The sequence below is a fragment of the Cutaneotrichosporon cavernicola genome (genome assembly GCF_030864355.1).
Source record: "Cutaneotrichosporon cavernicola HIS019 DNA, chromosome: 1".
Classification (NCBI taxonomy): Eukaryota; Fungi; Basidiomycota; class Tremellomycetes; order Trichosporonales; family Trichosporonaceae; genus Cutaneotrichosporon; species Cutaneotrichosporon cavernicola.
This window is the reverse complement of record NC_083393.1, coordinates 1,523,176-1,544,345: the sequence shown is the minus strand read 5'-3', so window position 1 is coordinate 1,544,345 and position 21,170 is coordinate 1,523,176. Positions and strand designations below refer to the sequence as shown.

General features: G+C 59.0%; 8 protein-coding genes across 8 annotated transcripts; 6 read left to right on the top strand and 2 right to left on the bottom strand.

Moving 5' to 3' along the window:
* Positions 1 to 623: 623 nt before the first annotated feature.
* CcaverHIS019_0105650 (uncharacterized protein) lies at positions 624 to 2,255 on the top strand (the record flags this gene model as incomplete). Its single annotated transcript, XM_060601733.1, has 1 exon — positions 624 to 2,255. One exon carries the CDS (start codon positions 624 to 626, stop codon positions 2,253 to 2,255), a length of 1,632 nt encoding a protein of 543 aa, XP_060453113.1.
* A 521-nt stretch (positions 2,256 to 2,776) lies between these two features.
* CcaverHIS019_0105640 (uncharacterized protein) lies at positions 2,777 to 4,024 on the top strand (the record flags this gene model as incomplete). Its single annotated transcript, XM_060601722.1, has 3 exons — positions 2,777 to 2,855; positions 2,994 to 3,189; positions 3,226 to 4,024. 3 exons carry the CDS (start codon positions 2,777 to 2,779, stop codon positions 4,022 to 4,024), a joined length of 1,074 nt encoding a protein of 357 aa, XP_060453112.1.
* Positions 4,025 to 4,948: 924 nt separating this feature from the next.
* On the bottom strand, positions 4,949 to 5,984 carry CcaverHIS019_0105630 (uncharacterized protein; the record flags this gene model as incomplete). Its single annotated transcript, XM_060601711.1, has 4 exons — positions 4,949 to 5,189; positions 5,236 to 5,403; positions 5,502 to 5,840; positions 5,932 to 5,984. The coding sequence occupies 4 exons, from the start codon at positions 5,982 to 5,984 to the stop codon at positions 4,949 to 4,951; spliced, it is 801 nt and encodes a 266-aa protein (XP_060453111.1).
* Positions 5,985 to 6,736: 752 nt separating this feature from the next.
* Positions 6,737 to 9,749, top strand: CcaverHIS019_0105620 (uncharacterized protein; the record flags this gene model as incomplete). The annotated part of the gene is made up of 11 exons (XM_060601700.1): positions 6,737 to 6,874; positions 6,913 to 7,165; positions 7,209 to 7,375; positions 7,408 to 7,708; positions 7,743 to 7,906; positions 7,945 to 8,074; positions 8,113 to 8,374; positions 8,416 to 8,552; positions 8,714 to 8,961; positions 9,170 to 9,410; positions 9,550 to 9,749. 11 exons carry the CDS (start codon positions 6,737 to 6,739, stop codon positions 9,747 to 9,749), a joined length of 2,241 nt encoding a protein of 746 aa, XP_060453110.1.
* Positions 9,750 to 11,063: 1,314 nt separating this feature from the next.
* On the top strand, positions 11,064 to 12,550 carry AOX2 (uncharacterized protein; the record flags this gene model as incomplete). Its single annotated transcript, XM_060601689.1, has 2 exons — positions 11,064 to 11,487; positions 11,595 to 12,550. 2 exons carry the CDS (start codon positions 11,064 to 11,066, stop codon positions 12,548 to 12,550), a joined length of 1,380 nt encoding a protein of 459 aa, XP_060453109.1.
* A 2,357-nt stretch (positions 12,551 to 14,907) lies between these two features.
* Positions 14,908 to 16,401, top strand: ras1 (uncharacterized protein; the record flags this gene model as incomplete). The annotated part of the gene is made up of 7 exons (XM_060601678.1): positions 14,908 to 14,916; positions 15,003 to 15,048; positions 15,534 to 15,588; positions 15,627 to 15,757; positions 15,809 to 15,891; positions 15,941 to 16,141; positions 16,267 to 16,401. The coding sequence occupies 7 exons, from the start codon at positions 14,908 to 14,910 to the stop codon at positions 16,399 to 16,401; spliced, it is 660 nt and encodes a 219-aa protein (XP_060453108.1).
* Positions 16,402 to 16,894: 493 nt separating this feature from the next.
* Positions 16,895 to 18,006, top strand: CcaverHIS019_0105590 (uncharacterized protein; the record flags this gene model as incomplete). Its single annotated transcript, XM_060601666.1, has 2 exons — positions 16,895 to 17,207; positions 17,453 to 18,006. The coding sequence occupies 2 exons, from the start codon at positions 16,895 to 16,897 to the stop codon at positions 18,004 to 18,006; spliced, it is 867 nt and encodes a 288-aa protein (XP_060453107.1).
* A 149-nt stretch (positions 18,007 to 18,155) lies between these two features.
* Positions 18,156 to 21,009, bottom strand: CcaverHIS019_0105580 (uncharacterized protein; the record flags this gene model as incomplete). Its single annotated transcript, XM_060601655.1, has 3 exons — positions 18,156 to 18,403; positions 18,436 to 20,588; positions 20,624 to 21,009. 3 exons carry the CDS (start codon positions 21,007 to 21,009, stop codon positions 18,156 to 18,158), a joined length of 2,787 nt encoding a protein of 928 aa, XP_060453106.1.
* Between the last annotated feature and the right edge of the window lie 161 nt (positions 21,010 to 21,170).

Below are 21,170 nucleotides of genomic sequence, written 5' to 3'. Positions count from 1 at the left end.
CGAACAATTGGAAACAAACTGTGACGCGACTGGAAGGGGTTTCCGCCGCGTCGTGCCTATTTCTGCATTGTGTGGCAATTACTGGCATTAGCGAAATGGTACCAGACTGAGACTGAGACTGAGACTGAGACTGAGACTGAGACTGAGACTGAGACTGAGACTGAGACTGAGACGGCGTAGTCAGCAATCAGTGCGTCCTTTACCGTGGAGATAAGGGCCGATGCGTACCAGGCTTGCGGCCGCCGAAAGTCGGAATGTGTAGGGTAAGACGTAGGCCGTCGGTCGTTTGTAAGCGTCATAGTATGGGCAAGACATTATTCTGAACGCCACATATCATCATCAACAACGACTCACTTTGGACAACTGCACACTTCGCTTCTTCATAACACAGCACGGTCTTCCGCAGAGACCTTACTCTCGACAGACAGCTCGACAGTATAGACAACTCGACGTAGCGCTCGGTCCCCTTCGCTTCCTTCCTTGGTACCCCCACCGAAGCAGTGTTGCCTGCGTCGATCTTGAGAGACCACGCACGTTGTTGGCCTGAGGTACCACGACACTCGATTAGTCCATCTCACTCTTCCCCTCGCATTCCGCCTCCTCTTTCTTCCCCGCATCGCACCATGTCCACCTTGCAGCCACCACCACGCCACTCGGGGTCCGCCTCCACCTCACGCGCGGCATCCCCAGCCCCCGACTCAACATGGAAGACCCGGATGAAGGCAACCGGCGCCCGGTGGGGTAAGGCCGCCAGCGAACGCGCAGTCAAGGTCAACGACTACGTCGGCCCCAAGATCAACACGTTCGCTGAGAACAAGTTGGGGACGCACGCGTTCTGGCCCGTCACTGGCGACTTCGCAGCCGAGATGGACAAGGCCGCCTCGATCCTCCGCGAGTTCACAGTCTCGGGGGTAATGACAACCGACAAGAAGACGAAGCGCAAGGTCCTGCGCAAAGTGCCTCCATCCGTGCTCAAGGAGGCCAAGGGCCTGGCAATCTTCACGAGCATGCGCAGCGGCATCGCGCCGATCGGAGGCGCGGGTGGTGCGGGCGTGGTGGTCGGGCGGTTGGAAGACGGGTCGTGGTCTGCGCCAGCCAGTATTTCGCCACAGAACCTCTCAACGGGTTTCCTCATCGGCATCGACGTGTACGATTGCATCTTAGTGATCCGCACGCAGAAGGCACTCGAGTCGTTCTTTGGGCACAAGGTCACGCTCGGAACTGAGATTGCCGTCGCAGCCGGGCCCTATGGTGCAGGCGCGGGGGTGGAGGCCGGTCGCGAAGCCGCACCAGTCTTCTCGTACGTCAAGAGTCGGGGGATGTACGCCGGCGTGGAGGTGGTTGGGCAGGTATTCGTCAGTCGCTTCGACGAGAACGCCGAAATGTACCACTGGCCGGGAGTCAAGGCGGGCGACATCCTCACTGGCAAAGTCAAGATGCCGCGCGAAGCTGCAGAGCTGCAGTCTGCTCTGGAAGATGCGGCATCTGGACGCGCGCAGGTTAGCCAGGGTAACGATCTGGACGAGCCGGTTGACGAAATAGCGCAGACAGTAGTGCTCGAGGACGGCGAGGTTCTCAAGTTACCACCGACGCCGGTCCAGACGACAGGACGCGAATACGAATCGGACCCCGAGACCGAGACGGTCATCCGTCGCTCGCAGCCTCCCCGCCTCCCGCCGCGGAGAGACGGCGCACCACCACCTCTTCCACCACGCCATCCACGGCTTTCGGGCGACCTCGAGCCCAACCTCCTCGGCTCGGCGTCGGTCGGCGCAAGCCCACACGGCAGTCCTCTCATTGCGCCGCCCCTCCCGCCCCGCTCAAACGCCAGACCGCAGAGCATGGTCATCGCGCCGACCGGGCTCGCCCTCTTCACTTCCCCCGCCATTGCGGTGGGCACCCTCGAGGCCGCCGCTCAATCAACCGATCTGCCGCCGAGCTACGAGACGGCGGAGTCGCTGCCACCCGACGCCAACGCCTACCTCGCACCGGCGCCCAATGCGCTTGCTCCACCCTCGGCGGGCGCGTCACCTGCATCTAATTACAGCACGTACGACGACGACGTCGACCATCTCAGCCTCTCCCCCGCGCCCGGGCCAGCGCGTATCCTAGAGCCCAGCTCGGCGGTTGAGCAGAACCCCGTCGTGCCCGAGGGTGAGATGAGCGAGAGCGAGCGACGTGAATGGGAGCAGCACTGGGAGGCGGAGCGGGTTAAGGCTGCGGCTGAGGACAAGCAGAAGGAGGAGAGGTTGTGACAGTGACTATAGAGTGTGCATTGCATGTTATCGGCTGTGAAGGCATGGGCTTGGAAAGTGGCAGAAGCAAGCATCTGGTTGGGTTAACAGTGACACTCGTTGGGAGACGGTACATCTGTCGCGGTTGCAATCGCCAACACGGATCAAACAAAAGGACCTACAGTGTGGTACATTTATTCACCTCTGACATGTATCTTCGTCACCATTCCAACAAGGCCGGAATGGACTTTGGCTCACTAGATAGCCAACACCAAGCTCTATAACCAAGCAAGCCATCCTATAACCAAGCAGGCCATCCTATAACCAAGCTGATAGCCAAGGATCGCGCGTTCTCGCCAACAACCCACCGTCCTTGGCTATACCCATCGGGTTGGCTCACCCGGCAACCGGCAACGGACGGCACCGGCCCGGGTCCCGGAACGGCATTAGGCGGTAACGCCAGCGTCCCAACATGTATATGGGCTGGTGGCTCATCAGCGAGATGGTGTTCCCCACTGTTGCCCACTGCCCACGAATACACCATGTCCGACGCATACCTCAACTACGACGCGCTCAAGCTGCCACAGCACATCGAGACAGTGCTGCTGACCGGTGCTGGTGGTGAGTGCTGGCTGCTTTCCTCACCCTCCCTTTCCCTCCCCCTCCCTCCTCCCACCCTCCCCCTCCCTCCCTCCCCTCCTCCCTCCCATCCCCAACCCAACCCCACCCCTCCCCCATCACTGTCCCCCCTAACCCCAGGCTTCGTCGGGCGCGAAGTGACCCAACTCATGCTCAACCTGTACCCGAAGCTCCGCATCATCACGACCGACATTATCGAGCCGCCTCGTCTGACGGACGACCCGCGCCTGCGCGTAGTCAAGGCGGACCTGGGCGACACGGCACAGATCGAAGCCCTTTTCGAGGGTGAAAAGGTCGGCGGTTTAATTGCTCTGCAGTGCGTCCATCAGGGAGAAGATAAGGCTAACGTCAGCGGTATCATGTCTGGCGGCTCTGAAGCAAACTTTGAGCTGGGCTACGCTGTCAACGTCGACAGCCACGTGTCTCTCCTCAAGGCGGCCCGGCGACACTCGGAGGCTGTCCTCTCCCAGCCCATGACTTATGTCTTCATCTCGTCCCTCGCCGTTTATGGAGGGGACAAGTGTAAGCCTATTGACCGAGTGATTCCGGCCGACACGCCCATTATTCCGGGCACGTCATATGGTGTCGAGAAGACGATTATCGAGTTGTATGCCTACGACTACGGGCGCAGGGGATACTTGGACACGCGGTCGTGCCGCCTTCCAACAGTCGCAATCCGTACGGGGGCGCCCTCGACTGCCGCCTCATCGTTTATTTCCGGTCTCATTCGCGAACCCCTCCAAGGCATCCCTAGCGTTTGTCCCATCGCCGAGTCCGAGGCCGACCCCATGCTCGACAATATGCCCGTATACCTCTCCCGAGCCAAGACGGTATTCCGTAACATTGTCTGGGGACTGTGCATGCCTGCCGAGAATATCAAGTTTGGCAAGGGCGATAGGAGCATCAACATCCCCGGAATCCGGGTTACGCCGCGCCAAATCCTGGCAGCTCTCAAACAGCATGCTGGCGACGAGGGCGTCAAGCTGGTCGAATATAAAAAGGATCCCGCTGTTATTGCCATCTGCGAGACGTGGGCTGGAGACTACGACTCGAGCGCAGAGGTCAAGCAGGGCTTCGTGGTTGATCATGTGGAGAGTGGGTTCTCGGCAGCCGTCCAGGATTTCAAGGACGAGCTCGCACTGGCAAAGTAGAGGTAGAGACTATGCATACAGTCAAGAATTAAGACTTGCGCGCACCCCACCAGCCCTTGCCGTACGAGACTAATACCTCTTCCCCCTTGTCGATGCGGCGCGTACTCCACACTTCCATCCTTGCTTCGCCTCCTTGGCCCCTTGCCAGGCGGAACTCGGCATTAGGCGCCATGGCAATGCCCCGAAAATCGTTCACGAATCGCGCGGCGTTACCTGCGTGCGCGGCGTCCACACCAATCGACACGTGTAGAGGGTTGTGCTCGTCTCCGTCATCGCTCGGCACAGGTGCGCTCTCCCTAAACGGGTTCCGCATATCACTCGCGCTCAGCCGCACTAGACTCAAATCATAGTCGCTCTCCTCGTGTCCCCCCACCGTCGGTTGCCCGGATCGATCAACACGAGCTCCAGCGACACTCGTATAGTCGGCATGGATGATGCCGAGGTATGGAATCAGGAGGGTTTTTGCTGCAATCCTTTTGTGGGCGACCAGAGAGTGCTGGCCATGTGCAGGGTGTCCTGGACTGTTGACTATCTTGATTGACAGTGTTGGTGGATGGGTGGTCGGGTGGGGGGCGAATTTGGAACAAGAAGTGGGAGTGGGAGACGAGTAAAGCAATGGTACGAGTTCTGCCGGGAAAGTTGGAGAGAGACGTGGCCGAGTGAGGTAAGTTACCCCCTCGGGCCAACCTGGCGGCGGCGGAGCGTCGTGCTGGAGTCGAGACAGTTTGGCGGGTTGGCGTTGGAGAAGCATGTTGACGAACGGATCTCTACCTCCACCAGTCAGGTCGGGGTGGGCAGGTGGAGGCGGGGTAGGATGCGGGGTTAGCATCGCCTCCCCCAGGAAACATGAAGCAAAGGTTTCCAACTCGAACTAGATGAGTCTACAGCCCGCCTACAGTCTGCATGGGCACAGTCCGTACAGTCTTAGAGAAGCGCAACGGCGAGCGCAGCGGCGGCCAGCGCCCCAGCACTCCCGGTCATGGCGAGCGCGCCGCTGGCGGGCTTCGTGCTCTGGGCCGACTGGCTCGCGCTCGGCGCGGCTGCCGACGGCATGCTCACGCCAGTGATGTTCATGCCAAAGTCGGCGCCGCACTGCCCGGTGACGGCCTGGCCGATTGACGAGGTTGCAATGGTGCTGTTGACCTCGAGCGCCGCGTGGTAGATCCTGCTGTCAGCCTTCATCCTCATATTTTGAGGCCAATGCGACTCACCCTGCCACACAGCCGGTGCAGAGCTCGCCAGTCCCGAGCACCTGCTGCAGAGTAGACGCGACGTCCCCGTTGCCGCCGAGCAGCGAGGTAACCGTGTTGAAGGTCACCTCGGTGCCTGAGACGTTCTGGATCGTGTTGATGGCGTCCGACGCACAGAACTCGTTGTTACTGATGTCAGCAGGTCCAAAGCGCTCTCCAAGGTGAAGCGCTCTCCAAGGTGCTGAGGCCAAGTTTACAACTCCCATCACACTCCAGGGTCCACTCACGTCTCGTTCTTCGAGCACGCAGCCGCCTTGATCGGGGTGTAGTTGTCCACAATGGTCAGGAAGAGGTTGGGAATGCTCGCGGGGTCCGCCAACTCCTGCGTGCACCCACTGCGCACTTGGCTAGCCGCGGTCGTGAGGCTCGCGTTGGTGCACGTGGGCGTGCTACTCGCGCACAGGGAGGTGAGGTAACCGTTGAGGGGGGACACGACCGAGCTGTTGCCCCCACTGTTGATGACGGGAAGGAGCGCCGTGACTTGGAGGCACGAGCTCAGGTTGCCGAGGATGAAGCCCGCAAAGGTGGTGGTGCAGCCCGTCGAGAGGCCAGCGATGGAGAATTGGCTGCGGTCAGTGGGCTGGGGGAAGGGGCTGGGGGAAGGTGCAAGTCGGGCGAAGTGTAGGTGGAGGTGGAGGTTGAGAGGAGAAGGCTCACGCGTTGGCACCTGCGACGAGGGCGAGGGCAGCAGCGGCAATGGTGAGTTTCATGACCGAGTAGTAGTGAGATGTGAGATGTGAGATGTGAGATGCGAGATGGAGGAAGGAAAAGGAAAGAGTGAAGATGGGTGATCCGACCAGCGTTTATGAATGGAAATGGCAAGGGCCTGCGTCAGCCAAGTAGAACTAGACCCTTCCAACTGCGGTTTGCCGTGTGCGAGCTACGGGCTGCGAGCTACGAGCTACGCACTAAAGGGCGCCACTCTGCTCGGTTACTTTCGCTCCGATGGAATGATGATTCATACATCTCTCTTGGCCATGTTGGACAATCCACAAGAGCATAATCAAATGTACACAATCTTCAGACGTGAGACAAAAGGCCTATCGGCGCGGTCCGCTTTTGTGGGCCTGGCTGTGCTTGAAACCACTAGGCCGTCTTGTAACTGAATCAACAAGAATGCGGTTTGTAGTCTACGTACGTCCACGCTCAGTTTACAATTAGAATGAGAGAGTTAAACCAAAATTACTCTGCGATCACTGTGGGGCGCAGTAATGTGGCTGTGCATCCCTAACTGAAATGTACTTCTGAGTCTGGGCTCTCCGCGGTCGGCGGTTGTGTTTCTGTCCAAGAGTCGCCGCATTGTCTTGGGTTAGATACCAGGATACCCTTTTAAATAATCCACGTGGAATGCAATAATCAAGCAGCGGCAGCGTCTCGAACAGCCGCTCTTGACTTGTTTTGTTGACACATTACGCAAATTCCACACACTTTGCAACACCTCACCCCCGTCAAGGTCATGGTCATGGAGACCCGCAAGCTCCCGCGCATCCTGTCTTCACGCTCCCTAGCCGGCGTGGCAGCAGCTTACTCGCGCCGCAACATGGCTTGGAACGACGACGGGCAGCTCCTCCTCGTAACGCGGCAAGCCGTTACTGTTGCTGTGAGCTTGACCTCCGGATTATCCAAAGCTGACGCCAGACTCCGTACCTCACAACAACGCTGGCTTCGCCGTCGGTGCAGCTCGACCTGGCGCTGCACCGTTCCCTGAATCCGGCCGCGCGTATTGTCAAGGAGGAAGAGGATGATGACGACGATACGATCCACGTCGACTTGCCCGAGCAGGCGACGCATGTGCTTGCGCGTAGCCCGTTTGAGGTGCGGTGGTGGGTTACTGCCGCTGTATCCAAGGAAAAAGGGAGTGATGACGAGTACGGATGGACGGGGCTTGGCGGTGAGTAACAGGATGAAAGGGCGGTGAAAAGAGCTGACAGTAGATGAGGTGACTGGGGTTGTGGCGGACCGCGATAGGTTGATGCGCGCCGCGGTGTGGTCACCGTCGGGGCTGAATGCGCTTGGTGGAGCTCTGCTGGTCGTGCTGAGCAACCACGGCGTAGCGAGCGTGCACGCCCCCGAAGACGCATATAACCAGGCCTGGAGCGAGGTAGGTTAGTGCATGGTAAAGCTGATATATAGATTGCCGACCTGTCGCGCGCGACGGTCCAGGTGCTCGGCGACGGCGAAATCGAGGGCCCCAGTCCCACGCTGGCGGGCATGCTGCATATGCGCAAGACGGCTATGGAGTGGTCCCCACCCACTCCCCTGCCGACCATGCTCGGCATCGATGGGAGTGTACTGGCTCTTGGGAACAGGGCGGGCGGCGTGGAACTGTGGGCGTACGACGGCGGATTTACGCACCTCACGGCTGTGTATCTGCCGCGCCCGTTTGCGACCGAGGTGACGTGGTCGCCGTGGCGGATCGTAGACGACGAGACTTGTAAGCTACAAGCAGTAGGATAAGCTGACGGCAGGCGTCGCGCAGCTCGCAGCAGCCACGTCCGATGGTGGCGTTTGCGTACTTGCTGTTACACGCAAGGCCTATGCGAGGAGCGGCACATGGGACCTCACGGTCGGGTCGTTCTCGACCGTTGTTCAGCCAGATAAACGCACCGTCAACGCCATGAAGTGGATCACTGTTCGTGTCGTGTGCAGTCTAGAACGGGCTGACAGCAGGATGACACACTTGTAATGACCAAACCCGGCACCGTTTCTATCTGGTCGACGTCCGGGGACGCGCCCAAAACAATACGCCTTGAACGCGTCGGCAACTGGGCCGGCTGCAATGCGCTCGGCCAGGCGATGGGTGAGCTTACCCCATCTGACAGGATCCAGCTCACGCAGACATCCATTTTGTCGCCCCGCACACGCTTCACATTGTGCTATCAAGCTTATCACACCACGTCATCACGGACATCTTCTCTTCTCCACACCAGTTGTGCGACGAGTCGCTACGGCTCACTCTCTCGGCGCGCGACGTCTTCCTTGACGGTCGAAAGAAACGGCGACGCACGTTCCTCGCCCAGACTGACCGCGAGCTCACGGCCAATACGGGGGGTTACGCTGCCACAGGTGCGACTGGAGACATTGCTGCCTGGATTGCTGAGTGTGTTAGCATGATCCAAACGGAAAAGCTTACCCATCCAGACCCGTCAACTTTCACAACCTTGACAACGCGACTGAAGTGAACCGCGCTTTCGACTTTGTAGTAGCGGATCTGGCGCCGGACGGTGCGGATGCGCGCGTGCAGCGGCTGAAGAGCGCGCTGGAGGACTCCCCCAGTCGTGAGTGGTGACGCAGCAGTGGTGGGCAGCACGGTGGAGAGGCCAGTGCGGGAGGCGATGGGAGCTGAGTTGACAGCAACCTGGGCGGACGACAGAGTCGACCGCCCGAAAGCAATAGTGGCTCGGCTCGTGAGAGAATACATTGAAGAAACTGACAATAGTGCTCGACCGCTCGCCTTTAGCTGTTCTCGTGCCCCACCTTCTGGGCTTGATTGCGCTACGCGATTTCGCGCAAGTGGGCGTGGCAGTGCTAGGCCTCCTGACTCCCCATGAGGATCCGAGGATTGCAATCGCGAGCCAGAGTCACGGTCATCAAGGCCAGGGTGGGAGGCGCGCGCTAATGCACATTTTCTGGGGTGGTTGGCTTGATACGTATCGCTTAACCATGGTGTTGGCGCAATGGGGCGAGGTGAGTCGATCAAATCTTGAATCTGGGGCCGGCGGCAACTCGTGGGGGAGAAGGTGGAGGTCTTGCTGCGGGCGTCCGTGGTCCAGACCTCCACTTGCTCTCACTCGTTTCATTCGCAAAGCCTCGGCTATTGTGCCCTATCTCGGTCCACTTCCGAGCCTACCAGCACGGATCGCACGGAATGCTCTTCACCTTTGGCTGACTCTAGCGCGCTTGGCCACCCCTTGCACCAGAGTTCCGTGGCGCCTCCCTTAAGCTACAGGACGCGATCCAGCTCGCGCTTGCGGAATCCATGGCAAAGTGGGCGGGAACCGACATTGGCGAGGATGACGCTATGTTCGTCGCCCAACTTGCCGATGGCGCAGTAGCCGCTGGCCAGTGTCCAGCCTGTGGCGACACGATTGAATTTGCCTCCGGCACTGCCGTGTGTGCAAAGGGCCACGACTGGGGTGAGTAGTCGCAAGGACGTGTCGAGCGTGCACGTGGAGGGTACCTTGGCGGCAAGGTGCCGCACAGTACACGTGCGGTCAGCTGCCGCCGGCAACTGGCAACTGGCAACGGGAGGCACGAAACTTTTACTAACATCAGAACGATGCAGCGTCACCCGATTGCTCATCACTACGCCAGAGTACCGCATCTGCACGGTATGTCCCGCAGTGTCGCGTGTGCCGTCCTCTTGGGGACGGCAGGAGAAGGAGAGCGTAGCTAGTTTGAGTCTCGCGCAGACGGCACTTGATGCGGCGGTGGCGTGTGTGATGTGTGGCGGGCGGTGGGCGCGGCCTGTGTAAGGATCCCAAGGTGGCTTAGGAGTATGGGAGACTATGTGCAATGATGGCAGCTGGATATCTAGCACATGCACACATGTAAACAGTGCACTCGAGAATCATCTGGTTGCCCGAGTGGCCAAAATTACAGACCGTTTGCAAGAAATCTTATCGGGCCCGTACGGATCGCACGGGGAACCCGTGACAAGTGACGCCACTCGGTCTCTGAAAAAGACATCCGCAGACACCGTCCCGGACACCGATGACGACTCAACTGCGAGTCCACGTTCTGCATCGGTGATACTATCTGTGATGTGTGATGTATTTGTGATCCCTGCATCTGTTATCCACGGTCATAGTTTCGCCGTCCGTATTCTGGCTGTCCAGTTCGGAATCCGGGCGTCGCCGCTAACCCATTCAGTGATGCAACGCAGCCTGGTTGACAGTATAGCGTATAGCAATATCGTGTATCTGTGTATGTGTATGTTTACGCTCACGGATGACAGAGACGGTCAGAAGGATAGAGACGGGCTGGTGTACCCGACGCGGTCTTGGATTCGATTCTTCGATTGCTCGCACGCGGCTGGGGGCTAACCCAGGTCGCTTCTCAGTCCATCGCTAAACCAAATCTCACGCGTAGCATAACGCGCAGACGCTGGCAAGTACTACCCGCTACAGTCCTCACGTCGAGTCCAAGTCCGAGTCATGCATCGCATCGCATCGCATACCAGATAGGCATTACAGATACCCGTGACGCGTTCCGACCTTTTCCGAGCCGCGGTCTCTTCCGACCTCCTTCCGCATATTCCGCACTGTACGCCCCACTTCCACGGGGATGTATCCAAGTGTACCCAGCGCCAACCTCGACTCGACCTGTATTAGGTGATGCTATGCATGGGGATGGATGAGGTGGGACGATGTAGTGGGCAAAGAGGATGGTGGGGCAAAGGGGATGGTGGGGAGGACGAATGGTGGTGGTAGGAATCAAATCAGGGACGAAAGATGCTACCAAGTTGCCGGCGGCAAGTTGTGACATACCTTCCTCCCTCTCTGGGTGACGGAGTTGTAAACCAGTAAACCAAAACCTCGGTCAAGACAGCCCTCAGTTGCGCAAGTGGCGTTTGTCCATTTCATTCCGACTACGTCTCTCTGGCGTCGTCTCAGTCTCTAGTCCTCTCACATCTCACATTGCCCTCGGCTCATTCCGGCCTCATTCACATTCACATACTTATAAGAACGCGGTTCCCATCGCTTCCCATCACCCCATCACCCCATCACTCACTCACCAGTCAGTAAGGACTCAGACTCACCAGTACCCAGTACATAACATTGGACACAATGTCCCTCCTCACAGCAACCCGCCTCTCTCCAGTCGGCCTGCGCGCTACCTCCTCTCTGCGCCACCTGCCCCTCGCCCTTCCTAACGCAGCGCTCCATCCCATCCCAACGCCGCCTCCGTCACTGTCAATCCGCTCGCTCCAGTCCGCAGCCGCCACCGCAACCGAGGTCCGGCCACGCACCCGCCATGCCCCGACTTGTGCTACTTCTGCCGCGGTCGCAGCCGGACGCGCACACTCTACCCTCATGTCCAACCTCTCCATCCCTTCTTCTGAGCACGCTACAGGGCTCAAGCACGGCAGTCGAGTGGCGGACGTGAGGGCACACTCGAATACTACTGCCCTCCGTCCCGATGTGGCGCAGAAGGAGGAAGGGCAGTTTGTGGTTGGTGGTGGAAGGGGTGCCGAGGGGGCGTACAACGTCAGTGAGTAGACCGGCTTGAATAATACTGTACTCTCCCCTACCAACCTGTTACTTGCTTCCTTACTTCCTTCCTTGGCACTCCCGTCGTAGGACGTACCCTAACCCCAGACCCCGAACACGAAGTCAACGACCTCCTCTCCTCGTCCCAGGGTGCATGGACGCTCATGAACCCCATCTACACCAACACCGAGCTCGACAGCGTCAAGGTCGTCGAGCGCACCCCCCAGACGTTGAGCGACAAGGCCGCTCACGGCATCGTTAAAATCCTTCGCCGCACGTTCGACCTGTTCACCGGCTACATCGCCAAGGACATCCCGAAGGAAGTGCTGGCTCAGCGTCCCATCCCTGTCGCCGAGCTGCGCGCCAAGAACCAAGTCCTCTCGGACAAGCAGTGGCTCCTCCGCATCATCCTGCTCGAGAGCATTGCCGGCGTACCCGGCATGGTAGCCGGTACGCTCCGCCATCTCCGCTCGCTTCGCCTGATGCGTCGCGACGGCGGCTGGATCCACACGCTGCTCGAGGAGGCCGAGAACGAGCGCATGCACCTCCTCACCTTCCTGACCGTCTCGCAGCCGACATTGTTTACGCGAGCGCTCGTCTTGGCCGCCCAGGGCGTATTCTACAACGTCTTCTTCCTCACATACCTCTTTGCGCCTAAGACGGCGCACCGCTTCGTTGGCGCGCTCGAAGAAGAGGCCGTACGTACATACACCCACTGCATCGAGGACATGCAGCACGGCCTCCTTCCTGAGTGGGACAACAAGCCAGCCCCCCAGATCGCCATCGACTACTGGCGCATGTCGCCTGATGCCACACTGTTCGACGTGATCCGTGCGGTGCGCGCCGACGAGGCAACTCACCGTTTCGTCAACCACTCCCTCGCCAACCTCGACCAGAAGCACGACTTTAACCCCTTCGCCCTTGCCGAGGCGTCACCCGAGGTTCGCGGGTCGATGCCGGGCTTTACACGCGAGGAGAGCGCCGAATTTGCCCGCCAGACGCAGCAGAAGCTCCTCGGTCCGGCAGCCGAGAAGGACAGCAAGAAGATGGAACCCGGGCACTAGTAGGCGTTCAATTCCTCCAAAAGCCTCGAAAAGTCTGTCCAAATCGGCTCGACCTGTAGCCTAGACACAACTCTGTAGATGAAGCTAGACGGACGCTTTGTGCATGTATAATGGTAGATTCCGCTGTGTCTAGTGCTGCTGACCCCCCCTGAGGCCTGAAACATGGTCGCCTGTCCACCTGGTCGCCTGCCCACCTGGTCGCACTCGAGATGCCCACTGGAAACTCGCGACACGCATTCGCCGCCCCAAACAATTCATCTCGGCCAACTCCTGGTACTCCTGAGTGACCCACGTTGACCAACGCGTCATACTTCCCTCAACGTCGGCATGTCTGTTTGGCATGTTGTGGGATGACGAGCTGTGACAATTCATACTTGGTTGCATTCCTCCATATTCCTGACGAGCAACCCTTTGGTCGGTGTTGCGTGTCAACGTCTTGCTGTTGGTCGCGGGGAGATTGGCCGTTCTGCACTTCAGGCGCGGAGGAGAGTTTAACAGGGGTAAAGTGGTAGTGCATTAGAGGTCTGGAATCTGTAACGACAGACTGGCGTCCGCTCGCGCCGTGTCATGACCTCTGTACTTCGGCGATAATCCAACCCCCCTCCTGGATCCTCAGATCAACATTTCCTGCACGACACAGAAGAACCCGGAACTCCTTTCGTTGTCGATGTCGATCTTTACAGCTCAGCTGCCATTCATTTAACATGAATGTAAGCAGCAGTGGCATGAACTGCGGGGTAAGGGACGTAAACGGACGGGGGTTAGTCACCGTTTCTGACTTTGTGGTGCGCCGCACGCAAAAAAAGCGCGCAACGAGTTCAACCACTGCATGTTAGGCAGGGATGAAGCATGAGGGCATGACGCGCAACGAGTTCAATCACTGCGTGTTAGGCAGGGATGAAGCATGAGGGCATGATGGCATGAGCCAACAAGGATATGAGGACACGGACAAAACTTGTCCGTCGAGAGAGCCTCAAGGACTAGGGCACGACGAGGTTGGTGCGGGAGGTAATGAAAATGATGAGGGATTAGGGATGAGGGATGAGGGGTGAGGGATGAGAGGTTGAGGGACCAAGGAGGGACCAAGGACGGTTGGATGATTCTGACGCGTCAGGTATTGTTATTTGAGAACGGGTCAGGTGGCGTAAGTGGCGCAAGTAACGCTAGGTTCAAGATTCAAGATGGGGGATGGAGGCATGTTGGTTGCCAGCTTGCCAAGCCCTGCGGAGGTTGCAGGTCGCAAGTCACACCTACCATCTTCCCATCTTGATCCACCTTGCATCAAGTTTCGTTCCAAAAGTCGGCCCAATCGGGATGTGGCTTGACGCCACCGCCACCCAGACCCGGGAGTGATAACCGTGAATCCGGCTGGCGACGGTTGTTGAGGTGGCTTTGGCTTTGTGAGAACAAGTTGGCTGGGAGATCCATGGGAGAGTTAGGTAAAGTGACGCCAAGGACGATGCGAATATTGCGAGGAAGTGAGATCGAGTGAGATCGATTGAATGCCATATCGGCATCGATCTTTGGGATCTTTGGGATATACTGTACATTTCATTTTATGAGAGAGGAGAGAGTCAATGAGTCAAAAGGCACAATGCCTTCTTTTCCTCAGGGTTCATCGCGTGGTACCATGCGGCATGCGGTTTGTGCTGTTTAGGATAATTAGGGTCAATGGCTTAGCGGGATCAAATTGAAGCCAAAGGATTGCATTTGTTTCCAAACTGGCTATTTTGTATACCCTTGAACCCCTTTAACCAGCCCTGGGATACCCTTTTACCCTATGCAACTGCTAGTATGGTAGTACTGTCGAGCTGTCCAGACCAAAGTGAAAGTGCAGGTGCCTTGTTGGTTTGGTTACCCCCTTGAGTGCCCTTTACTCCCCCTCCAAGTGCCACCCTGCCGGCTAACGCCTTACCAAGGCTACTTTATACTTTAGCTACTTGAGCTCTGTGTACAGTAAACCAAGTAGTAATGCTGTGCGTTGGTTGGCAGTATTCGAAAGCAAAGTAGATGTCAGATGTCAAGACTCGGTTTGACACACCTAACATCTCCTTGATCATCCATCTACATCCTCCATCCTCCATCATCCATCATCACTTTAGTCCTTGTCATCATCAAAGACTTTAAAGACACGATCAAACACAGAGTACCCAACGACCTAATCTACTCTCCACCCTCTTCCTCTCACCATCGGCCGCCACACCCATAACCCAACCCTCACCCTCTTTCAACGTCAATCCATCCGACAGCAGTCAAGCACGGTCCTCGTCTGACCACTGGCTCGATCCCAACCCACAAACCATAATCAACCCACACTCACTCCCTTCTCTCTTTCATCTACAACTCATCCTTTTCCAATGTCCAAGGTCGGTGTCTTTGTCCTTGCCGCCAATTCCACCCTCCCCTTCTCGGCGCATCGCCCGTCAAGCCAAGAATCTTGCTGACTCTTCAGGCTCAGTTTATTCGCGAGTACAAGCTCGTCGTCGTCGGCGGTGGTGGTGAGTGTGGCCATCTCGATCTCGTCCGGTCAGCTGCGGGTGGGCGCATCGATGCGAGGAAGGTTGGAATTACCTGGGACAGGGAAGGTTGGGAGGAAGACAATGGCACCCAACTAGAAGCCTGTACGGGGCTGCCGATGGAGCGCGTCGCCATCACAAGCGGTCCCGTTATCATCTACACCTCGACCATGTGCTTGTGGGCGCTTGACAAGTGCAGATGCCAAGCATTCAAGTGGTGCGACGGTACTACGGCCGGAGACGGTGACGCGATCCAGCGACTGGGTCGGAGGCGTTGTCCATTACCGTCCCCGTGCGCTCAGTCGGGACATCCGATGGGACGCGATGGACGTGGATCAGGCAAGCGCTGGTACTATCTTCCCCCCATCTTGCCATGATCTTGGCGACAGCTACCTGTTACCCGCTTACCCTGCAACTGAGACATTCCATTCATGCTGGATCATGACATACATGGCTAACGCAAACAGGTGTCGGCAAGTCGGCTCTCACCATCCAATTCATTCAGTCACATTTCGTCGACGAGTACGGTCATCACGCCGGTGCATTGCTGACGCCTACAGGTATGACCCGACCATCGAGGACTCTTACCGCAAGCAGTGCATCATCGACGAGGAGGTCGCGCTTCTCGATGTCCTCGACACCGCCGGCCAGGAGGAGTATGGCGCGATGAGGGAGCAGTATATGCGGACGGGTAAGTGTGATCGGTGCTAGCGATGCGATGGCATCAAACTGACGCCATCAGGTGAGGGCTTCCTCCTCGTCTACTCGATCACGTCGCGCTCGTCGTTTGAGGAGGTGTCGACGTTCCACCAGCAGATTCTACGTGTGAGTTGGGCTTGAATGTCTCAAGATTACCTCGGCTAACGTAACTCAGGTCAAGGACAGAGACTACTTCCCGGTCGTGGTCGTTGCCAACAAGTGCGACCTCGAATATGAGCGCCAGGTCCAGCCGCACGAGGGTCGTGACCTCGCCAAGCGTTTCGGTGCGCAGTGCATTGAGACCTCTGCAAAGCAGCGTGTCAACGTCGACGACGCGTTCGTGGCCGTTGTCCGTGCCATCCGGCGGTACCAGCGTGTGAGTCATTGCAAGGTTTGGGCGCAAAGCTGTGCGCGTGTACGCGGCTGCGCGCTGCGGTCGGCGTCGCAGCTGTAGCCAACCAACCGGTTGCACTTGGTCTTTTCACAGTCGCTGACAAACAGGAGACTGGTCCCCAGCAAGGCGCCATTCCCGCCGCACCGGGCAAGTCGCCGACGGGCGTCGCTGGTGGCCGCCCCGCTGAGAAGCCCCAGGAGGACGATGCGCCGGGCTGCTGCGGTGGCTGCGTCATTCTTTAAAGAGTTGGTTGTACATTGAATAATTGCGTAGTGGTCTCGCGGCTTGCCGGTTTGTCTTCTTTTATCACGTATATACACAACGCCGTTTCGTGTGTGTGATGCATCCATCCAGAGGAGTGAGGGTGAGGAGCGTGGAGCGTGGGAGCGGATGGGTAGTTGGGCGGCAGATACGTGAGGGGGATGGTGGCCAGCTGTTGCAAGCTTGGCCTTTGCGACCCTCGGTGTCTCCTTCCCTCTGATCGGATGCCGAGAGAGAGCAACCACGGCACGGCGTGGGCCATTGATCATGGAACGGGACCTGACCAAAACGACGTCAACCCACGCTGCGTCATTTCTCCGTCATCTCGCCATCTCCACTCTCACTCTCCACTCTCACTCTCACTCTCCACTCTCCACCACTTGATCTCCCACGCATCAAGTCTGGTACCTCTCCATCCTCCAAGCACGAACCCCACTCTCTCTCTCTCCTTACGAATACCAAATCCTTGTAACAATGTTGGCCACCCGCCGCCTCCTGCGCGCGCCAAAGGGCGTCCCCGGCTGGGCCCAACACATGGCCAAACAACCCAGCAAGACCGGCCGCCTCCCTCCTCAGCAGTGGGCCAACGCGCCCGACAAGACCCCCGAATCCGAAGACAAGGTCCCGCCAACCGACTGGAAGGCCGCCGGATCGGAAGCCCGCGCATGGGAGGATATCAAGCGTCCCGACACCCAGGTGCCCGAGGGCGCCCGCCCCGTCCCACCCCAACAGGGACCCTATGCGCCCAAGACTGACCGGAGTAAGGGCTTCATGGACAGTTTCCGGTGTGAGTCTTTGATGCGTCGGTCTGTTCTGCTGCTCTCTCCGCGTCTTGTCCTTGTTCTCCTTGCGGTCTCTCCTGACCTCCCCCCCCCTCTTCCCCCCCCCCCCCCTCCTCCCCCTCTTCCTTCCCCCCCCCCCCCCCCCTCTCTTCCTTCCCCGCCCCCCCTCTTCCTCCCCCCCCTCTTCCTCTCCTCCCCCTCCCTATTCCACCCGCCCTCTTTCCCCTTCCCTCCCCTTCGCTAACTCCAGCCCTATCCCCCAACCAACGCATCCTAATCGGCGCCACGCTCTTCATCTTCGGCCTCGGCGTCATCGCGTACGACAGCGTCATCCAGAAAGAGGAAGAAGTCGAAATCCAAGACGACCTTCGCGAGCGTCTCGCCAAAGCTTCTGCAATCGCAAAGACTGCTGCCTCGGAAGGCGTCCAAGTCGACACTACCTCTGTCAAAGACGCGCTGAGCAAGGCAGCCGAGACTGAAGCCGAGACCATCCGCGCTGCCACCAAGGCCGTCGAGACAGCGGCGGAACGTACCGCCGGTCGGGTGCTGGAGGAGGTTGTAGAGGACAAGGAGCGGGTTGTGGGCGCTGTCGTGCAGGCTGTTCACGCTGCGCATGACAAGGCCAGTGGGGCGGCGGAACAGGTTCAGGAGACAGTTGGCGCGGCGGCACAGCACGCAAAGAAACACGTTGATGCTGCGGGACAGGCCATTGCCGATACGATTAATGACGCGGCGAGCGATGAGAACGTCGTCAATGGTACTGTGCCCGAGCGCACTAGCGTCTTCGGCATCCGCCTGAGGTAGTACACCACTCATTATGCATGATCTCTCAAGGACACAAGCGTCGTGTAGATGGACAGATACTAAGCCAGCACCAGTCGCATTCTCAAGATCTCGGACAAAGGAGACGGGATGGCCAACCGGCTGCAGCACATCCATGCACCCCGCGCGCGCTACTCGCGGTCAAACCAGCTCATGCTCTCGTTCCACCCCCAGTCTGCACCCCAGAATCCCGCACCCACGAGCCCTCCAGCCGCTTGCCACCGCATCCTGGGCGAGACAATAGCCCAGTCGGGTACCGGCACGCCCGTGCGCAGCGGAAGTAGGCGCGCGGCAAGTTCGAGGCCGAGCTCGTCGTTACCAGCAACGAGGCAGGCGAGCGAGGTGCGGAGAAGAGGGTGCGGAAGGAGGGTGATGATACCTGATATCAGCCGCTTACTACCACGTACTCACCTGTGCCTTCCTCCCATACCACTCTTCCCTCGACGGTCATGACACCCTGCGTAGGGAACGACACAGGGACGTGCTTCTGCGCGAGCATCCACGCGGCGAACTGGTTCTGTTCTGGCCCGCCAAGGACAATCACATTGCCCCAGCCCAGTGAACTGTCCGCGACGCCACGGAGGGCGGCATCCTCGTCTACTAGCACTGCGTCGAGGCGATGATATACCCTCAGGTCGTGGGCGTATCGTGTCGCAATGCATTGCGCGCGGGCCGCTTTTGGTCCTGAACCAACGACTAGGACCAACGGACCAGCAGAGTCCAGGAGACGCAGCATCGGCCCATACCTCCGTGGAGCGGTGGGCGGGTGATCGACAAACGCGCGCTCGGCCTTGGACCACACCAGCGACTTGGCCTCGTTGCCCCAGCCCGCGATATCGATACGACGCACATTCGTACCGTGCAAGTCGAGGGCCGGCATCCCTGGTCGGCGCCACTGGCGCGCGTTCACGTCAAGTCGCGCCAGGCGGCCGGGAACAGCGAGTTCGGCGATACGGATCCCAGCTTTTGGGCCCGTCTCGTCCGGATTGGCCGTGGCGAGGGTGAATCCGGCTGTGCGGACTTGGTCGGCTGTTTTCTTCGGTGGTAGGTTGGTGAGAAAGTCCAGGATCGCCGGGTGTCGCAATACGCCGTCCCACACGTGTCCGACGTTCGGGACCTCGACGAAACGAACGTCCTTTGGTGCGGCCGAGTCGAGCCACGCCGACAGAATGGCTGTCTGGGCGCGCCCATGGCGAGGTGGGACGTTGTCGTCGTCCGCGCCATGGACTGCGAGGACTGGCATGCTGGCGAGGTTGGACAGGTACAGGTCGTTGTTGTACGGCGCGAGGGCAGCGGAGAGAATACCCTGCAATGCTGGGTCGGCGTAGTGCGCACTTGTGCACTCGGTGTATGGAACGTAGTCTTGTATCTTGGTGTAGCCGGCTACGGCAATCATGCCACGGAATTTGTCTGGATAGCGCGCGGCCATGTGCCACACGCCTTGGCCGCCGTTACTGTGCCCGATCAGCACCGTGTCGTTTGACAAATTGTGGCCCATGATCGAGATCAGAGTCGCGAATGCAACGCGGGCGGCCCACGCATCGCTAAGACTCCCGCCGTGCCAGTCCTCACCCCATTCGGTGCGGCCGGAGGGGAGGACGGCCCACATTCCAGGTAGGCGAGGCATCGCGGCGATCCACTCGTTCGAAGGTGTCGGTACGCCAGCACCGTGAAGGGCAAGGAGGACTGGCGGGGCGTTGGTGGTGTTGGAGTAGGGGAAGGGTGGGAGCACGATGGCAGTGGACACGACCGGAGGGATTTCCGGCAACAAACCGGGAACCGTCATTGTCACCGGCTTGCCCTCGCGGGACGAGACGTGCTTGAGCGGTATGCGGGTATCCACCCGCCACTCCTTCTTGCCCTGCATGAGCCTGAGGATGATCTCGATCTCGCGCGCGTTCGACTGTCCGGCCTGGAGCATCATGAGCGGCACAGATCGTGTCTGGCCCGGTGCGATGCGTACGTTATCCCTCGAGATGCAGGTAAAGCCGTCGCCGTACCCCTCGGCGCTGACCTCAACGACCTGGTCCTCCTCCGGGGAGCAAGAGGAAGCGTTGAGTGGAGGTACGCGCACGGCAACGCTTATCCAGCGTCCCAGTGCCCACTTGTCCATGACGTCTGGTACGACGCTGAGCCCGGGGACGATGGTTACGTTTGGGGGAGCCAGTGGAGAGACAGGTGCGGTCGTGTCGTCGAGGAACACCCGCATCCCGATCTTGATAGTGGGTGGCTTCTCTCCCGGGTCGCCGAACATGCGACACTCGTACAACGCGCGCACCAAGAGCACGTACTCGCCTGGAGGCAGAGCGAGCGCACGAGCGAAATTGGATGGTCCACCCTCCGCCCCAGCCCTGCCGGACGGCGTCTCGCCAAAGCCATAAATATCGCCAGCGTACCATTTCAATAGTTGGTCTGAGGAACCAACGAAAGCGTACTCGACGGCCTGTGCCGCGTCGACGAGCACGCGCGTGAGCTCACCAGTACCAGGAATGGTGATCCGTGTACGCAGTAGAGCCGAGTATTGTAGCGCCGCCCACCCATGGTCAGCGCGGAGCTGAGTCCATCTACCATCAGCTCTTGTTGGCACTGGACCTCTTACCGTACGTCGGGATACGCGACCTCGACTTCCCCGTCCTTGTCGTCAAACGTTGCCCATCCCGCGCGCCCGCCGGTGGGCAGTTCGCTCGGCCAGTCACCTTCTCCGTAGGTCGCATGAGCAAAGGCGAGTTCTGGGTCGGTATAGGCGGCGGTATCAGAGAAGCGTCCGAACGCGGCTAGAGGTGAGGCGGTGAGTGGATGTTCGCGCATGCCTGCCGGGAAGGGGCCGGCCGCCTCCCACCGCGACAGGCGGAGATGATTGCGAGCATGGCGCGGGGGACTGGCTGGTGAGGGTTTGAGTGGGGGATGCTGGACAACTTTAGGCTTGGCTGGTAAGCCGGTGTGTAGAGTGTCCTGGGCGACCTCGGCTTGCTTGAGGCGTGCCATGACAGATGGATCGAGTGACAGATCCATGTTGACGGTTCCTCGAGGTTGGTTGATGGTTGATTGGTCCCGGCGTGGTGCGTCATCCGGAAGCATGCTGCCGGTGGCCATCCAAGTGATATTGTCACTGGACAGTAAGTTACCTGGATCGCAGCTGTCCGCCA